The 18,710-nt window shown below is 43.7% G+C and overlaps 1 protein-coding gene across 8 annotated transcripts in view; it reads left to right on the top strand.

Moving 5' to 3' along the window:
• The window catches only part of mast2 (microtubule associated serine/threonine kinase 2), a 206,007-nt gene that overhangs the window by 62,430 nt on the left and 124,867 nt on the right, over positions 1 to 18,710 (top strand). Inside the window, exon 1 of one of the 8 annotated variants that reach the window (XM_075486113.1) lies at positions 1,119 to 2,146. The exons of the other annotated variants lie outside the window; for them this stretch is intronic. Within the exon in view, the coding sequence (XP_075342228.1) occupies positions 2,108 to 2,146 (39 nt within the window). The 5' untranslated portion in view covers positions 1,119 to 2,107. Of the gene's footprint in view, positions 1 to 1,118; positions 2,147 to 18,710 lie in introns of those variants that run through there. 8 annotated transcript variants of the gene reach the window in all.

The following is an 18,710-nucleotide window of genomic DNA, read 5'->3' as shown; positions in this document are numbered from 1 at the left end:
TTTTCCTGCCTCATTAGGTCCTTTCTTGTCTCTGTGAGTCATGTCTCTGTGAGCGTAGGAGGACACCAGACACTCTGCTGCCTCTTTCTTTCCTTTCTGCCTCTGACTGCAGATCAGAATAATAATTCACTTTTTCTCTGTTCCTTTCTCTGTGATCATATCTGAGGGGTAAAACACTCAGCCTCTCCCTCATTGGTCAGGTTGGAGGTATCAGGACATAATGAAGATAATTGTCCAAATTTGGTCCTCTTTTTGTCTTTGTTTTGTCTCATTCTGTCTTTTTTTGTCTCGTTTTGTCTTTTTTTTGTCTTTTGTCTGGTTTTGTCCTCGTTTTGTCTCATTTTATCTCTCGTTTGGTCTCGTTTTGTCTCATTTTGTCTCTCGTTTGGTCTCATTTTGTCTCTCGTTTTGTCTCATTTTGTCTCTCGTTTTGTCTTGTTTTGTCTTCAGTAGATAAAGACCAGATCACGTCCTGGACCTCAAACCTGTTTTCAGCCTGTTTATGAACCACTAAATGATGAAAAGCTATCTGTGATGTTCACTCAGCTCAGAGTGATTCCTCCTGTGATCAGTTTATCAGTTTATCAGTTAATCAATTAATCAATTAATCAGTTTATCAGTTAATCAGTTAATCAGTTTATCAATTAATCAGTTTATCAGTTTATCAGTTAATCAGTTAATCAGTTAATCAGTTTATCAGTTTATCAGTTTATCAGTTAATCAGTTAATCAGGATCAACCTGCTCCAAACACTCGGGCGGTTGCACACCTTCAGGAGTCCCCGCTGTGGTTCATGCCGCCGCCTGAGAGCGGGCGGCGTGCTGCAGGAGCCATGTTTGTTTAAAGTCATTGTGTTCAGGAGGCAAACACGTAAAAGCTCCGATGATTAATTCATCCGCTCGCAGCCATAAAACATGAACCAGGCCGCTCCGTGTGGGGGAGGACGGGGGAGGCGGGGCGGCCGTCCATTCACGGCGAGGAGACTCTCTGTCCGCTGCCCGCGCCTGATTGGCCGGCTCCACTGAGGGGAAGGAGGGGGGGAGGGGGGAGCATGTGATGAAAGAAAGGGGGCGGAGCCTGAGCATGTGAGCACACTGACACCATCAGAGCGAGCAGAGAACAGAGACAGCGAGGCAGAGATTAGAGGAGCAGAGGCAGCGAGGATCAGCCGCTCAGGAGGGAAAGCAGAGCGGCCGGAGGAAGCACAGCCGGTCGGATCGCCTCAGAAACACGATGAGGAGACGCTGCTGAAGGCGGCGGACAGGAACAAGTCCTGCTGGCCGGGTTGGACTCCGGCCCGTTGGCGTGGAGATGGATGCAAGGTGCCTCCTGGCTGGGTAAACAGCCTCCTGGTTTCCAGCAGCTCTCAGCGGGAGCTTCTGTTTTTGGGTTTTCTCCTCGGACTCCGGACCCAACTTTAGGCTCCCCGCACATTGTTCCATGGATCCCGTTACCGTTCGGCTTCACTGGAGCTCTCGGTTCCCTCCTCCATCCGGCCCCTGAGGCCCCATTGTCATCATTAATTTCTGCTGCAAGTTGTTCATGAATAATGGAGGAAGTGTGGAGGCTCCTCTGAACTGAAGGCCTGAAGGGTGGGGAGGCAGACGGGGGAGAGTCGGTCCGGCGCTGCTGACGGGATGGACGAGGCGGCGGCCGCCGGAGGCCCGACTCAGGAACCAAACACCCAAACGGGAGAATGATCCCGGTGCCCGAGCCGCACCTTCGGTTACCTCGAGCCGCACCTTCGGTTACCTCGAGCCGCACCTTCGGTTACCTCGAGCCGCACCTTCGGTTACCTCGAGCCGCACCTTCGGTTACCTCGAGCCGCACCTTCGGTTACCTCGAGCCGCACCTTCGGTCAGGACAGAGATCCGCCCGGCGGAGGATTTTATTCTGTAGAGAGTCGAGCTTCTTCCAACACTGATTCAGCTGGTGTTGACCATGGGGGACGGTCCCCTCCTCAGAGGGTAATAACTCCAGGATAACACCAGGAGAGGACGCCGTTATGTAACTCCTCCCACGTGGACGCAGTCCTTCTGAAAGTGCCTGAACTTTTGCAGCTCGTAGAGGAAAAAGAAGCCGAGGGGAGCAGATCCGCCGGCAGCATCATGGACGACTCCAGCATTCTGAGGCGCAGAGGTCTCCAGGTGAGATTTCATCTCTTCACCTGTGCGGTTTACAGGGTTAAAGGTCGCTCGCGCACGCCGTTCTCCACACGAGTAATTATTCACACGGGATCTTTGGGCCAAACGCTCAGAAAGCTCCACCGACCCGGACTCCTCCAGTTTCTCTGGTGCTAATCAGTAAAAGAGCAACAACAAAAACCTTTAAACATCAACCCGGTTCATCCGGCGCCGGGAACACTGGAAAAAATCTAAATCTTACCGAGTATATTTGTCTCATTGAGTATCTCATTACACTTAATATCAGATACTGCCTAACAAGCACCATTTCAGCCAGATATAGGGACTTGTTTTAATACAATACATCTGGAATATCTTGTTAAGTGAAAAAGTCTTGAAAACAAATTGTTTTGAGTCACATATCATATGAAACAAGCTTTTTCTTTTACATTTGAAGAGGTTTTTAAGCTAATTTCAAGATCACTTTTAACTCAAAACTCCCAAATATCACATTTTATTTCGATAAGTCGATTTTCACTAGTTCCACTGGCAGATTTTTTTGCTTATTTCAATCAAAAACGTCTTTTATTTGTTGTTTTTTTACTTATTTTTGGAGGGGCATTTTTTCCAGTGAGGTGATTTACAGCGTTCGGGCGTCTTTTAGCTCCATATCCTGAGCTGAGTTAGAGTGTGGACAGGTGTGAAAATTAGCTCCAAAATGTAGCTGGATGCTAACTACAAACTTATATTTCAGTGCTTAAACTGATAAACGCAGGATTTTTACTGACTTTTTTTTAACTTTATTTGGTTCAAATGTAGTTCAGAGTTAGAATATCATATATTTTCTCTTTGTGTGAGTTATCATGGACTCTTATTTTCAGGATGGAGGGGCTGTAGTGTTGTTGGGTCAGCCCATCCACCCCCTCAGCTTCTCTTGGGAGTGAGATATTTGCATGTTTGAGGCAGTTGTAGCGCTCAGCCTCCCGTAGCGTCCTTTCCTTTTAGCGGACGAGCTTCTTCATGCAGCCTAATGAAACGCGGTGTTTTACGCTGAGTATTTACGGTGTTTGAAGGGCTCTGTGTGCAGAGGAAGTAGGCCTCCATGAGCACACCGTGCACGGGGAGATGGCCTGGATTTATCAGCTTCCAGGACTTTATTTCACTTTTTCTGTCTCAGGAGATGCAAACACTGCAGCTCGTCTTTGTTCCTTCTCCAGACTTCCAGTTTCTTCGGTTATCTGGAGCCTTGTTTGATGCCAGCGGTCGGTGTGACGCCTTCGTCTTCAGCAGCATTTTAACCTAAAACACCCGGTTCTTTGAATAACTGGAACTCTTAAGAAAATGGAAAATAGTGAAGCAAGTGTCAGACGAGGCAGTAAAGTCCAGTCAGTGGATTTGGATTAGAAGAAGCAATAGCAGCTGGGGCCCAGCAGGGGGAGCACTCAGGGTAAACAGACTCTTGGAAGAAGCAAAGAAGAAATTCAAGATATTTAAGTGGAGGGTGCGGCCCATGTGAGCCTTTTGAAACCAGGCGGCCATTTTAGGTGAGTTGGCCTGTATAGCTTGGTTTTTGCTGGCATTTTTAGTGATTATAGGACTGTTTAGGTGAGTTTGTCTGCTGAATCTGCTCGTGTGTCTTGTCCTGCCTCCACCTCTGGCACCCTCTATACTTTCATTACCCCCTACCCGAACCAGGGTATGAATCCCATTCCTACTTATCTTTACCATTTTTCCTTTAGCACAAGTTTCTTGTGTTTACCTTAAATCCATGATCCAGAAGTCGCGTTTCAGTTCAGTAGCAAAGCAGCTTAGACACGTTTCCATCGAAGGGTCGACGGGAATAAACTCGGATGGGTTACGCTACGTTGTTAGTGGTTGTAATTCAATAAAAGAAGTAGCTGCTGGTGAACTTCCAAGAGGAAAATGAAGGAATCACTTTAATTTCTCGTCATATCTGGGAAGACGGCGGTCAGTTACTCAGTTTGTTTGTCGAATTAGACCAGAAACAAATGGTGAGTCACTTTAACCTTCGTGGGTCAGATGGTGTTCTTTCGATTGTTCTTATTTTCATTTTCACATCTTCTAAATTAACTTTTAATTAATGCTCAGTTATAACGGTTTAAGCCTTAGCATCAGACATCGGGCAGCAGGGCTTCGTTTCTGGAGTTTGGGTACTAAACCTCGTCTCACCCCAACACGAAGCTGTGGTTTTACCTTCTTTGCACATCTGGGGACAGATTCTGGAGTGCTCCATTTACAGTTTGAACAATAACTAAAGTGGGATGGTGCAGTGGAAAAAAGAAGTTCAGTAATATCTCACCTAAAACCACGGCAAGGTTCATTCTCTGTAAATCTGGCAGTGCAGCACCTTCCCACAGGGCTGTGCAGAGATGCGGGTGTTTTTATTCGTGCTTTGGAAGCTTTTTCTGGTGAAAAAGTCAGATTTTTTTTCCTATTTTTACCGGGAGTTGTGTTTAACAACCTAAACCCCAGACTTGGCTTCCTCACAACTAGTGGAACTAAAATGTAAGAATGATCCTGAGTTTGCTGCTTACCAGGAGATAATAAGAGGAGTTGAGATCCTCCTCTGCCTGATCGTGGGGGACATGAGGAGTTTCTATAAACAATCGCCTGTCAGTGTGTTGAGAAATGGACATTTTATCCTGATAGTGGGGCCAGAGGGAAAGTCAGAGTGGTTACTGAACATCAAACCAGTGGTTTCTGAGATGTTCGCTGCAACAAACACACAAATAATCCATTTGTTGAGCAAAAAGCAGCTGTAGATGAAATACTTTATCTTCTAAACGTGTGATTAGTTTGATTATGGATAACAGTAGAAACCTGCAAACTGATCAAATGGTTGGAGAGGCGTTGTGGTGTTTAAAGAGCAAACACAGAGTGTAGCTCCTCCAGCTCACCTCTGCAGGCAGGAAGAATGCGGCCGGGGTCAAAGGTCAAAAGCTTTCTACTCGTCCTGCTGGGCTGAAGGGGGTCGTGGCTATTTGTAGTTCTTTCTGTTGGAGGAAGTGGGGCTGAATCTGAGGCAGAACCAGAGTTAGTTCAGTTCTGAGCAGCTTTAAAGTGAATATCTGCAGATGTTTCCATGGTAACAGCTGCAGAGACTCACTGAAACATGTTCCAACATGAACATAAACCCAGAATCTGAGGCAGAACCAGAGTTAGTTCAGTTCTGAGCAGCTTTAAAGTGAATATCTGCAGATGTTTCCATGGTAACAGCTGCAGAGATTCACTGAAACATGTTCCAACATGAACATAAACCCAGAATCTGAGGCAGAACCAGAGTTAGTTCAGTTCTGAGCAGCTTTAAAGTGAATATCTGCAGATGTTTCCATGGTAACAGCTGCAGAGACTCACTGAAACATGTTCCAACATGAACATAAACCCAGAATCTGAGGCAGAACCAGAGTTAGTTCAGTTCTGAGCAGCTTTAAAGTGAATATCTGCAGATGTTTCCATGGTAACAGCTGCAGAGATTCACTGAAACATGTTCCAACATGAACATAAACCCAGAATCTGAGGCAGAACCAGAGTTAGTTCAGTTCTGAGCAGCTTTAAAGTGAATATCTGCAGATGTTTCCATGGTAACAGCTGCAGAGACTCACTGAAACATGTTCCAACATGAACATAAACCCAGAATCTGAGGCAGAACCAGAGTTAGTTCAGTTCTGAGCAGCTTTAAAGTGAATATCTGCAGATGTTTCCATGGAAACAGCTGCAGAGATTCACTGAAACATGTTCCAACATGAACATAAACCCAGAATCTGAGGCAGAACCAGAGTTAGTTCAGTTCTGAGCAGCTTTAAAGTGAATATCTGCAGATGTTTCCATGGTAACAGCTGCAGAGATTCACTGAAACATGTTCCAACATGAACATAAACCCAGAATCTGAGGCAGAACCAGAGTTAGTTCAGTTCTGAGCAGCTTTAAAGTGAATATCTGCAGATGTTTCCATGGTAACAGCTGCAGAGATTCACTGAAACATGTTCCAACATGAACATAAACCCAGAATCTGAGGCAGAACCAGAGTTAGTTCAGTTCTGAGCAGCTTTAAAGTGAATATCTGCAGATGTTTCCATGGTAACAGCTGCAGAGATTCATTGAAACATGTTCCAACATGAACATAAACCCAGAATCTGAGGCAGAACCAGAGTTAGTTCAGTTCTGAGCAGCTTTAAAGTGAATATCTGCAGATGTTTCCATGGTAACAGCTGCAGAGATTCACTGAAACATGTTCCAACATGAACATAAACCCAGAATCTGAGGCAGAACCAGAGTTAGTTCAGTTCTGAGCAGCTTTAAAGTGAATATCTGCAGATGTTTCCATGGTAACAGCTGCAGAGATTCACTGAAACATGTTCCAACATGAACATAAACCCAAAATCTGAGGTAGAACCAGAGTTAGTTCAGTTCTGAGCAGCTTTAAAGTGAATATCTGCAGATGTTTCCATGGTAACAGCTGCAGAGATTCACTGAAACATGTTCCAACATGAACATAAACCCAGAATCTGAGGCAGAACCAGAGTTAGTTCAGTTCTGAGCAGCTTTAAAGTGAATATCTGCAGATGTTTCCATGGTAACAGCTGCAGAGACTCACTGAAACATGTTCCAACATGAACATAAACCCAGAATCTGAGTCAGAACCAGAGTTAGTTCAGTTCTGAGCAGCTTTAAAGTGAATATCTGCAGATGTTTCCATGGTAACAGCTACAGAGATTCACTGAAACATGTTCCAACATGAACATAAACCCAGAATCTGAGTCAGAACCAGAGTTAGTTCAGTTCTGAGCAGCTTTAAAGTGAATATCTGCAGATGTTTCCATGGTAACAGCTGCAGAGATTCACTGAAACATGTTCCAACATGAACATAAACCCAGAATCTGAGGCAGAACCAGAGTTAGTTCAGTTCTGAGCAGCTTTAAAGTGAACATCTGCAGATGTTTCCATGGTAACAGCTGCAGAGATTCACTGAAACATGTTCCAACATGAACATAAACCCAGAATCTGAGGCAGAACCAGAGTTAGTTCAGCTCTGAGCAGCTTTAAAGTGAATATCTGCAGATGTTTCCATGGTAACAGCTGCAGAGATTCACTGAAACATGTTCCAACATGAACATAAACCCAGAATCTGAGGCAGAACCAGAGTTAGTTCAGTTCTGAGCAGCTTTAAGGTGAATATCTGCAGATGTTTCCATGGTAACAGCTGCAGAGATTCACTGAAACATGTTCCAACATGAACATAAACCCAGAATCTGAGGCAGAACCAGAGTTAGTTCAGTTCTGAGCAGCTTTAAAGTGAATATCTGCAGATGTTTCCATGGTAACAGCTGCAGAGACTCACTGAAACATGTTCCAACATGAACATAAACCCAGAATCTGAGGCAGAACCAGAGTTAGTTCAGTTCTGAGCAGCTTTAAAGTGAATATCTGCAGATGTTTCCATGGTAACAGCTGCAGAGATTCACTGAAACATGTTCCAACATGAACATAAACCCAGAATCTGAGTCAGAACCAGAGTTAGTTCAGTTCTGAGCAGCTTTAAGGTGAATATCTGCAGATGTTTCCATGGTAACGGCTGCAGAGATTCACTGAAACATGTTCCAACATGAACATAAACCCAGAATCTGAGGCAGAACCAGAGTTAGTTCAGCTCTGAGCAGCTTCTACAAAGTGTGTTTGTGATTTCTGCTGCGTTGTGAGAGCCAGGATTAGCGCTGCCATTCAGAGCCCCGACAGCAGCAAGTGTTTTCTTTGGCCGGAACAAAAGCCCGTCTGTTCCGGACTCCATTAAATCCAGGATCTGTTGGGAGGCTGCGCGCTGACATCAGCCCGTCTGGACATGTGATCGGCTCCTGTCGGCTGGCGTCCGCCTCCGTCCCAAACTGCTGTGGCAGGGATTTAAAGAGGAATCCTCAAAAAGCAGGTTTCTGAAGCTGCTGATGGACGTAAAGGTCCAAAGTTCTCTGTCACAGAGGTCAGAGGTCACCCTGAATGGAGCCCATGAGCACTGCACCACAGCTTCTGTTTGACAGCTCTTAGTTTAACTGTTGTCTGTTTAAACGTGAGGAGAAGCTCTCTGAATCCAGCAGAACTGCTCCTTTAAGACTTCTGATGGTATTAAACAGGTTTGAAACTGCTTGAGAAGTGGTGTAAAAACACCGAACTGCTCCTTTATGTTCCAGGAAAAACACCAGAAACCATAAAGTTACACGATTCTTTATTTATATTAGGGCTGGGCAACGATTAAAATGTTTAATCTAAATAATCACTTGATTTACCTGATTAATCACGATTAATCTCATTTGTACGCAGAATCCAAAAATGAATCCAAAAGTAGCGTATAGCTTTTAGCATTTAGCTTTATTTTAAATGTGCTGCCATATGAATGAAAGTGCCATAACATTTGTTGTGCAAACACACTTTTAACATCAGCATCTTTCTGTAGTTTTTATGTAGAAGCCTCGCTCCACTGTCTGTTTCCTTGAATGACTTGCTGCTATCAGTTGTGTGTTTTGCCTTTAAGTGATATTTTAGACTGGAACTACTACGCTGAGAAGACAATTCAACTTGGCAGTGTTTACAGATGACTTTGGTTCTGTCGACTCCGCCGTCTGGAAGAACTTTAACATGAAAATGGCCGAGTAAAAGTTCCGTACCCTTCTCCATGTTTGGTGGATCCAAAGATTACTTTCTTTTCCTGTTCCACAGCAGACAGCAGCAGACTTTTACAGAATAAAAGCCTGTGAGCAACAGACTTTTACAAAATAAAAGCCTGTGAGCAGCAGACTTTTACAAAATAAAAGCCTGTGAGCAACAGACTTTTACAAAATAAAAGCCTGTGAGCAGCAGACTTTTACAGAATAAAAGCCTGAGAGCAACAGACTTTTACAAAATAAAACCTGCGTTAATGCGCGATAAAATATTTATCGCCTTTAAATAATTAAGGAGTTAACGCGCCCGGTCCTAATTTATATTGATTATAATCATCCTAAATCCTGTGATGTCAGACTTTCCTTAACGATGAACCGGGTTCATGTTTCTGTAAACTGCCATCAAACAGAAGTCTGAATGGGCTGCTTGTTGTTATCTTACATTACATTATCTCATCTTATATTATCTTATCTTACATTATATTATCTCATCTTATATTATCTTATCTTACATTATATTATCTTATCTTATATTATTTTATCTCATCTTATATTATATTATCTTATCTTACATTACATTACCTCATCTTATATTATCTTATCTTACATTATATTATCTTATCTTATATTATATTATCTTATCTTATATTATTTTATCTCATCTTATATTATATTATCTTACATTATATTATCTTATCTTATATTATTTTATCTCATCTTATATTATATTATCTTATCTTACATTATATTATCTTATCTTATATTATTTTATCTCATCTTATATTATATTATCTTATCTTACATTATATTATCTTATCTTACATTACATTACCTCATCTTATATTATCTTATCTTACATTATATTATCTCATCTTATATTATTTTATCTCATCTTATATTATCTTATCTTACATTATATTATCTCATCTTACATTATATTATGGATCCTAAACTCTGTTTGCTGTTTCAGTCGATATTTGTTTAATAATCATAAAGAAGAAAGAGAAAACAGGCAGAAATGAAGTCGTTTTCAAGTCGCTCTGACTCTAAAACGATGAAACAAACTGTTTGTTTTCTCCTTTAACACCAGATGAGGCGCCTGTCGGCCGGAGCTCAGGTGATAGACGGATCCATTGATCCGCAGCCTCGGTGTGTAACCGTGGTAACCGCTCACTGATCTGTGTTTACTGTAGCGAAAAGGAGGTTTAAAAACAGACTTTCTGAGTGTCAGAAGGCGTTTGGCGCCCGCATGGCGCCCACATGGCGCCCGCCTGCGTGTGACCGAGGTCGTCTGACGGCTGATATAAATCACAGCGACGCCCTCAGCTTCCACTCTGCGTCTCCTTTAATATTCCCTCTGACTTCAGCCTCCCTCCATTGATCTCTTTGGCTCGGTTTTAATCACACGCCGCCTCGGCTGAGCGCTGTAACGGCGCCCCGTGGAGGCCGATGATGGAGAGACTCCGTGTTTTCCCTCCGAGCGGCCCGGTGAAGTATTGATTACCCTGAAAGAAGAATAAAAATGGTTTCTTTCTCCCGGCACCTGCAGCTCTTCCCAGAGAAACGATGTCAAAGCAAAAAGGTTTAAAGAAAAAACATAAATCATCCTAATGGGCTACGGAGCACCGCAGCTGACAGACTCCCAAATGGAAAATAAATACGTTTATATGATGACAAATGGACTAAGACTGAATAAAAAAAGTAATTTATGCCAAAATAATTCAATAGAATGAGAAATAAATCCATTTTTCTGCTTTAATATGAAAATGCATTCATTTAAATTTATGTTAATGTTATTTTATATCAGTTTTTCATTTAATCTGTTATTATAACTGGAATATATTTAATGTGTATTTATTCCCTCCATTTTTTTTTAGATATTTTTAAATTAAATTGTTGGAATTAATTTACATTTTATATCCACAGAAATGATCTAAATATTCCAGTTAAAATAAAAGTTTGATTTCTTTCACATTCTGTTGAATTATTTTGGCAGAAATGGATTTTTTTAATTCTAATTTTAGGAACATTTTATGCTAATTTAAACTTATTTATTTAGATATTTTTAAATTAAATCGTTGGAATTAATTTATATTTTATATCCACAGAAACTATCTAAATATATTCCAGTTAAAATAAAAGTTTGTTTTCTTTCACATTCTGTTGAATTATTTTGGCTTAAATTGATTTTTCAGGAACATTTTATGCTCATTTAAACTTATTTATTTAGACGTCTTCAGTGCTCCATAAAATCCGGCCAATTAGAAGCAAACAGCCAAATCTTCTTTATGGATTAGAGGGTTTTATAAGTGCTGCTTTCCCCGGGCCGCTCGGGGAGTCTGGGTGGCGTTGGGTCGGTGATGGCCCGTCCGCGGCCGCTGCGGGCCGATGAAGCCGCCGCCGGGGACCGGAGGCCTCTGGCGTGCAGGCGCTCGGTCAGCTGGTACGGTTTAAGGTTGAACATTCTCCAGGAGAGCAGGGATGCCACCTCAGCGCTCAGCCAGGTATGACCCGGTTAATGCGTTAGAGTCTCTGAGAAGCGTTTCTGGCTTCACTTCCACTCAGAATATCTGCATTTAGTCGCCGTTTGGGACGTTTTCCACAGTTTTATGAGCACGTTTCAGAATAAAAAGGACATTTTTATGACTTTAACACGATAAGAATGCAGCTCCACAGCCAAACATCCTTCGTTTTAGAGGAAAAGTAAGAAGTGCTGATCTCCCTGTTGTTGGTTTACAGAATTAGAAATGAATAAGAGCAGCTGCAGTTTGTGTTGCTTCATGACAAACTCACCAGTTTCCCCTCCAGATGTTCACACCGTGCAGCTGTCTGAGTTTCTTATTGTGTCCGGATACATCTGGAGGAGAACGGGTGAAAAAAAAACGTCTGTTGCTCAAATATTTCATCTTTTAATCCATCGGATCAGAAAAACTTTTACAATAAAAACTATTTAAAAGAGAAAATTTTACTTCTGAAGCAGCTTTCAGTTGTTTCTGATCTGACCAAAAATACATTTATCTCCAAACATCCCTCCTCCTGATGCTGATAACAGGACTGTAGAACAGCAGCTGTTAGCTTCTGAGCTAACATCCAGCTGTGCTAGCATCTGTTAGCTTCTCTCCTGCTGTCTCTGCTTACATAAACTGTGTTTTAATGCAGCTGAACTCCTGATAAAGCCTCTTATTTCCTGTTTTATTGTCTGTTATCAGACAGCACAGTGACTCAGAGTAACAGCAGCTTAACCAGCAGCTAAACCAGCAGTTTAACCAGCAGTTAAACCAGCAGCTTCACCAGCAGTTAAACCAGCAGCTTAACCAGCAGCTTAACCAGCAGTTAAACCAGCAGCTTAACCAGCAGTTTAACCAGCAGTTAAACCAGCAGCTTAACCAGCAGTTAAACCAGCAGCTTCACCAGCAGTTAAACCAGCAGTTAAACCAGCAGCTTAACCAGCAGTTTAACCAGCAGCCTCTGATGTTACAGATACAACATGTCTGATAAAATGAGCTGTTTTTGTTCTGCTTGGAGAAACACAATTTTCCTCAGCTTCCTTCTGCTCTCTGCTAGCTTCCTTCTGTTAGCTTCCTTCTGTTAGCTTCCTTCTGTTCTCTGCTAGCTTCTTTCTGTTCTCTGCTAGCTTCCTTCTGCTCTCTGCTAGCTTCCTTCTGTTAGCTTCCTTCTGTTCTCTGCTAGCTTCTTTCTGTTCTCTGCTAGCTTCCTTCTGCTCTCTGCTAGCTTCCTTCTGTTAGCTTCCTTCTGTTCTCTGCTAGCTTCTTTCTGTTCTCTGTTAGCTTCCTTCTGTTCTCTGCTAGCTTCCTTCTGTTAGCTTCCTTCTGCTCTCTGCTAGCTTCCTTCTGTTAGCTTCCTTCTGTTCTCTGCTAGCTTCTTTCTGTTCTCTGTTAGCTTCCTTCTGTTCTCTGCTAGCTTCCTTCTGTTAGCTTCCTTCTGTTCTCTGCTAGCTTCTTTTTGTTCTCTGTTAGCTTCCTTCTGTTCTCTGCTAGCTTCTTTCTGTTCTCTGTTAGCTTCCTTCTGCTCTCTGCTAGCTTCCTTCTGTTCTATGCTAGCTTCTTTCTGTTCTTTGCTAGCTTTCTTCTGTTCTCTGCTAGCTTCCTTTTGTTCTCTGCTAGCTTCTTTCTGTTTTTCTCTGTTAGCTTCCCTCTGTTCTCTGCTAGCTTCTTTCTGTTCTCTGCTAGCTTCTTTCTGTTCTCTGCTAACTTCCTTCTGCTCTCTGCTAGCTTCTTTCTGTTCTCTGCTAGCTTCCTTCTGTTAGCTTCCCTCTGTTCTCTGCTAGCTTCTTTCTGTTCTCTGGTAGCTTCCCTCTGTTCTCTGCTAGCTTCTTTCTGTTCTCTGCTACCTTCCTTCTGTTAGCTTCCCTCTGTTCTCTGCTAGCTTCTTTCTGTTCTATGCTAGCTTCTTTCTGTTCTTTGCTAGCTTCCTTCTGTTCTCTGCTAGCTTCTTTCTGTTCTATGCTAGCTTCTTTCTGTTCTCTGCTAGCTTCTTTCTGTTCTCTGCTAGCTTCCTTCTGTTAGCTTCCCTCTGTTCTCTGTTAGCTTCTTTCTGTTCTATGCTAGCTTCTTTCTGTTCTCTGCTAGCTTCCTTCTGTTAGCTTCCCTCTGTTCTCTGCTAGCTTCTTTCTGTTCTCTGCTAGCTTCTTTCTGTTCTCTGCTAACTTCCTTCTGCTCTCTGCTAGCTTCTTTCTGTTCTCTGCTAGCTTCCTTCTGTTAGCTTCCCTCTGTTCTCTGCTAGCTTCCTTCTGCTCTCTGCTGGCTTCTTTCTGTTCTCTGCTAGCTTCCTTCTGTTAGCTTCCCTCTGTTCTCTGCTAGCTTCTTTCTGTTCTATGCTAGCTTCTTTCTGTTCTTTGCTAGCTTCCTTTTGTTCTCTGCTAGCTTCTTTCTGTTTTTCTCTGTTAGCTTCCCTCTGTTCTCTGCTAGCTTCTTTCTGTTAGCTTCCTTCTGTTCTCTGCTAGCTTCTTTCTGCTAGCTTCCTTGTGTTCTCTGTTAGCTTCTTTCTGCTAGCTTCCTTGTGTTCTCTGCTAGCTTCTTTCTGTTAGCTTCCTTCTGTTCTCTGCTAGCTTCCTTCTGTTTTCTCTGTTAGCTTCCTTCTGTTCTCTGCTAGCTTCTTTCTGCTAGCTTCCTTGTGTTCTCTGTTAGCTTCCCTCTGTTCTCTGCTAGCTTCCCTCTGCTCTCTGTTAGCTTCCTTCTGGTCTCTGCTAGCTTCCCTCTGTTCTCTGCTAGCTTCCCTCTGTTCTCTACTAGCTTCCCTCTGTTCTCTACTAGCTTCCCTCTGCTCTCTGTTAGCTTCCTTCTGGTCTCTGCTAGCTTCCTTCTCGGCTAACAAGCCGACTGATTTCCATTAAAATGCTAACGTGAAATGTTTCCTCGTGTTTGTTCCGCTCAGTGGACTCAACATGTGAACTGGCTGCTTTCTGCTGAGATGCTGTAGCATTGACGTTGTGCTATCGTGCTAAGCTAACTGGCTTTTACAATGGCAACACTTTTCAGTATTTTCTCTTTTCGTTGAAATGCTCTGAAACTTTGGACATTTTTCCTCTTTTTCTCTGATTTTGCTCCTTGTTTCCTCCAGTTTTCCCCATCAGATCGAGCTGCTACACGTTGTGCGACGCTAATAACTGTCCGTGTGAAACAACATGTTGGGGGGAGTTAAACGAAGCGCTTCAGTCCTGCCTGTTTGGGCGACATCAGCAGTTATTCTGGTTTTTCACACGGCATGACTCGGCGTTATCTCGTGTCATGTGACCGGTTCACATCATCATGTCAGTAATCCAGCTCGAGTTAAAGGATCTGCAGAGCATCAGCAGGTCGGGTTCCATGAGTTCATGAGGAGAAAAACATCTCGTTCCCTCCACTCCAGAGGCACGGGAACACATTTTCGGCAGGGGGTGCTGTTGGTGGGTGGCGAACTTTTGAAGGGGGGGTCTGGGAAATTGCATCTAAAAAATTTTTTTTTAGATGCAATTTCCTCAATTTTAGGGCATGGCAAATCCCATCTGACTCACTCCTTCAGAATCCACCAAAGAGTTGGTACACACAACACAATCATTTCTGTAGCAATCAGAATCAATGGTAGCAACTCATGAACTCGCTCTTGCCAGCACTACCTACGGCACTGAAAATAGCAATTAAACACAAAGCACTCGGCGGTGCTATACATGAAAATAGCTATAGTGTTCCCACGACACTCTCCTCAGTATTCTGCGAAGGGCTAGCAGCAGTGCTAACAGGGATCACATCGGTATCAGCGGCAGCTACCTTGTCCTGACGCTCCAGTGCTTGGTATTCTTCGTCCGATGCGTTGGACTGTGGATTACTGATCTTCAAAAGTTTGGGATTGAGGAGGCTTTGAAAAAAAGACGAAATTCTCTTCTGCGACATGTTTGCTACTCTTATTGAAACGTTCTACTCAGCGGGCTCGCAGGTTTTGTTTCGAGGAATCTCAATCACGTCAGGACAAAAGAAAATCTGATTGGCCACACAACAAATTTTATTTATTTAAATATTTATTTATTATTTTAAGAGCTAAGATATTGCCATCCCACTTCATGTACACAATATATAATATCAGCAGAGCGGAAAACAACAGTTTGAAATAAATAAATAGCCGTAGCTTTATTTTCATGTCAGTTTCAAAGCTCCGCCACCAGGGGGTGCTGCCGCACCTCCCGCACCCCCAGTTCCCGCGCCACTGCTCCACTCCTCTGTTTTTATTCTGTTTTTCTTCTGTTTCTGGCCTGTAAATCGATACCTGCTCCTATTACAGAGCAATAACTGAGACCTCAGAAAGTCTGACACTGCACAGAGCAATTAAAGGAGCAGCCCGTGAAAAATCCCCCTCATTCCTGCCAGCTTCCTGTTAGCCTTCCAATTAACCAGATAAATGGAGGAAGCCAGGAGTGAGCGAGTTTATTTACTGATGTAAAGCTCTGAGGAGGAGCTGGTAAACAGATTCACCCTGAAAGAAGGACCGGCTGGGCAACCATTAAAATGTTTAATCTAATTAATCACATGATTTCCCTGATTAATCACGATTAATCTCATTTGTACGCAGAATCCCAAAATGAACCCAAAAGTAGCGTATAGCTTTTAGCATTTAGCTTTATTTTAAATGTGCTGCCATATGAATGAAAGTGCCATAACATTTGTTGTGCAAACACACTTTTAACATCAGCATCTTTCTGTAGTTTTTATGTAGAAGCCTCGCTCCACTGTCTGTTTCCTTGAATGACTTGCTGCTATCAGTTGTGTGTTTTGCCTTTAAGTGATATTTTAGACTGGAACTACTACGCTGAGAAGACAATTCAACTTGGCAGAGTTTACAGATGACTTTGGTTCTGTCGACTCCGCCGTCTGGAAGAACTTTAACATGAAAATGGCCGAGTAAAAGTTCCGTACCCTTCTCCATGTTTGGTGGATCCGCCGATTACTTTCTTTTCCTGTTCCACAGCAGACAGCAACAGACTTTTACAAAATAAAAGCCTGTGAGCAACAGACTTTTACAGAATAAAAGCCTGTGAGCGACAGACTTTTACAGAATAAAAGCCTGTGAGCGACAGACTTTTACAGAATAAAAGCCTGTGAGCAGCAGACTTTTACAAAATAAAAGCCTGTGAGCAATAGACTTTTACAGAATAAAAGCCTGTGAGCAGCAGACTTTTACAGAATAAAAGCCTGTGAGCGACAGACTTTTACAGAATAAAAGCCTGTGAGCGACAGACTTTTACAGAATAAAAGCCTGTGAGTAACAGACTTTTACAGAATAAAAGCCTGTGAGCAGCAGACTTTTACAATAATAAAATAAATAATAAAGCAGGGGGGGTCTGTGGCGTAGTGGGCTGAGCAGGCGCCCCGTGTACAGAGGCTATAGTCCTCGCTGCAGCTGGTTCGAGTCCCGCATCGAACGGCCCTGTGCTGCATGTTGTTCCCCCTCTCTCTGCCCCCTGCTTCCTGTCTCTCTGAACTTTCCATGAAAGGCACAAAAGCCCCCAAAAAATGATAAAATTAAAAAAAATAATAATAATGATAAAAAATATATATATTTATCAGCATTAAATAATTAGCGCGTTAACGCTATAATGATGAGTTAACTCGCCCAGTGGTTTAACATCCTTCCTCCCAACAGCCGTCCTGGTTTCTGCCTCTTTATTGCCCCCTCCTCCTCTTTGCCCTTCATCCCTTTTATCTGCCGCCCCGGGGCGGCGAGCCCGATGCTGGAGAGCAGAGAGACAGAAGGAGTCGGGCCGGGGGAGGGAGGGAGGGATGGAGGGAGGGATGGAGGAATAGATGGAGGGATGGAGGAATAGATGGAGGGATAGAGGGAGGGAGGGAGGGATGGAGGGAGGGATGGAGGAATAGATGGAGGGATGGAGGAATAGATGGAGGGATAGAGGGAGGGAGGGAGGGATGGAGGGATAGAGGGAGGGAGGGAGGGATGGAGGAATAGATGGAGGGATAGAGGGAGGGAGGGAGGGATGGAGGGATAGAGGGAGGGAGGGAGGGATGGAGGGATAGATGGAGGGATGGATGGAGGAATAGATGGAGGGATGGATGGATGGAGGAATAGATGGAGGGATGGAGGGATAGAGGGAGGGATGGAGGGATAGAGGGAGGGAGGGAGGGAGGGATGGAGGGATAGATGGAGGGATAGATGGAGGGAGAGATGGAGGGATGGATGGATGGAGGGATAGATGGAGGGATGGATGGAGGGATAGATGGAGGGATGGATGGAGGAATGGATGGAGGAATAGATGGAGGGATAGATGGAGGGATGGATGGAGGAATAGATGGAGGGATGGATGGATGGAGGAATAGATGGAGGGATAGATGGATGGAGGAATAGATGGAGGGATGGATGGAGGAATAGATGGAGGGATAGATGGATGGAGGAATAGTTGGAGGGATAGATGGAGGGATGGATGGAGGAATAGATGGATGGATAGATAGATGGAGGGATGGAGGGATAGATGGAGGGATAGATGGAGGGATGGATGGAGGAATAGATGGAGGGATGGATGGATGGAGGAATAGATGGAGGGATGGATGGATGGAGGAATAGATGGAGGGATAGATGGATGGAGGAATAGATGGAGGGATAGATGGATGGAGGAATAGATGGAGGGATAGATGGAGGGATGGATGGAGGAATAGATGGAGGGATGGATGGATGGAGGAATAGATGGAGGGATGGATGGAGGAATAGATGGAGGGATGGATGGATGGAGGAATAGATGGAGGGATAGATGGATGGAGGAATAGATGGAGGGATAGATGGAGGGATGGATGGAGGAATAGATGGAGGGATGGATGGATGGAGGAATAGATGGAGGGATGGATGGAGGAATAGATGGAGGAATAGATGGAGGAATAGATGGAGGGGTAGATGGAGAGATGGAGGGATAGATGGAGGGATAGATGGAGGGATGGATGGAGGAATAGATGGAGGGATGGATGGATGGAGGAATAGATGGAGGGATGGATGGAGGAATAGATGGAGGGGTAGATGGAGAGATGGAGGGATAGATGGAGGGATAGATGGAGGGATGGATGGAGGAATAGATGGAGGGGTAGATGGAGAGATGGAGGGATAGATGGAGGGATAGATGGAGGGATGGATGGAGGAATAGATGGAGGGATGGATGGATGGAGGAATAGATGGAGGGATGGATGGAGGAATAGATGGAGGAATAGATGGAGGAATAGATGGAGGGGTAGATGGAGAGATGGAGGGATAGATGGAGGGATAGGTGGAGAGATAGATGGAGGGATAGATGGAGAGATGGAGGGATAGATGGAGGGATAGATGGAGAGATGGATGGAGGGATAGATGGAGGGATAGATGGAGAGATGGATGGATGGAGGAATAGATGGAGGGATAGATGGAGGAATAGATGGAGAGATGGATGGATGGAG

Source organism: Odontesthes bonariensis, chromosome 15 (assembly GCF_027942865.1).
Source record: "Odontesthes bonariensis isolate fOdoBon6 chromosome 15, fOdoBon6.hap1, whole genome shotgun sequence".
NCBI classification, from domain to species: domain Eukaryota; kingdom Metazoa; phylum Chordata; class Actinopteri; order Atheriniformes; family Atherinopsidae; genus Odontesthes; species Odontesthes bonariensis.
This window is presented reverse-complemented; position numbering and strand designations above follow the sequence as displayed.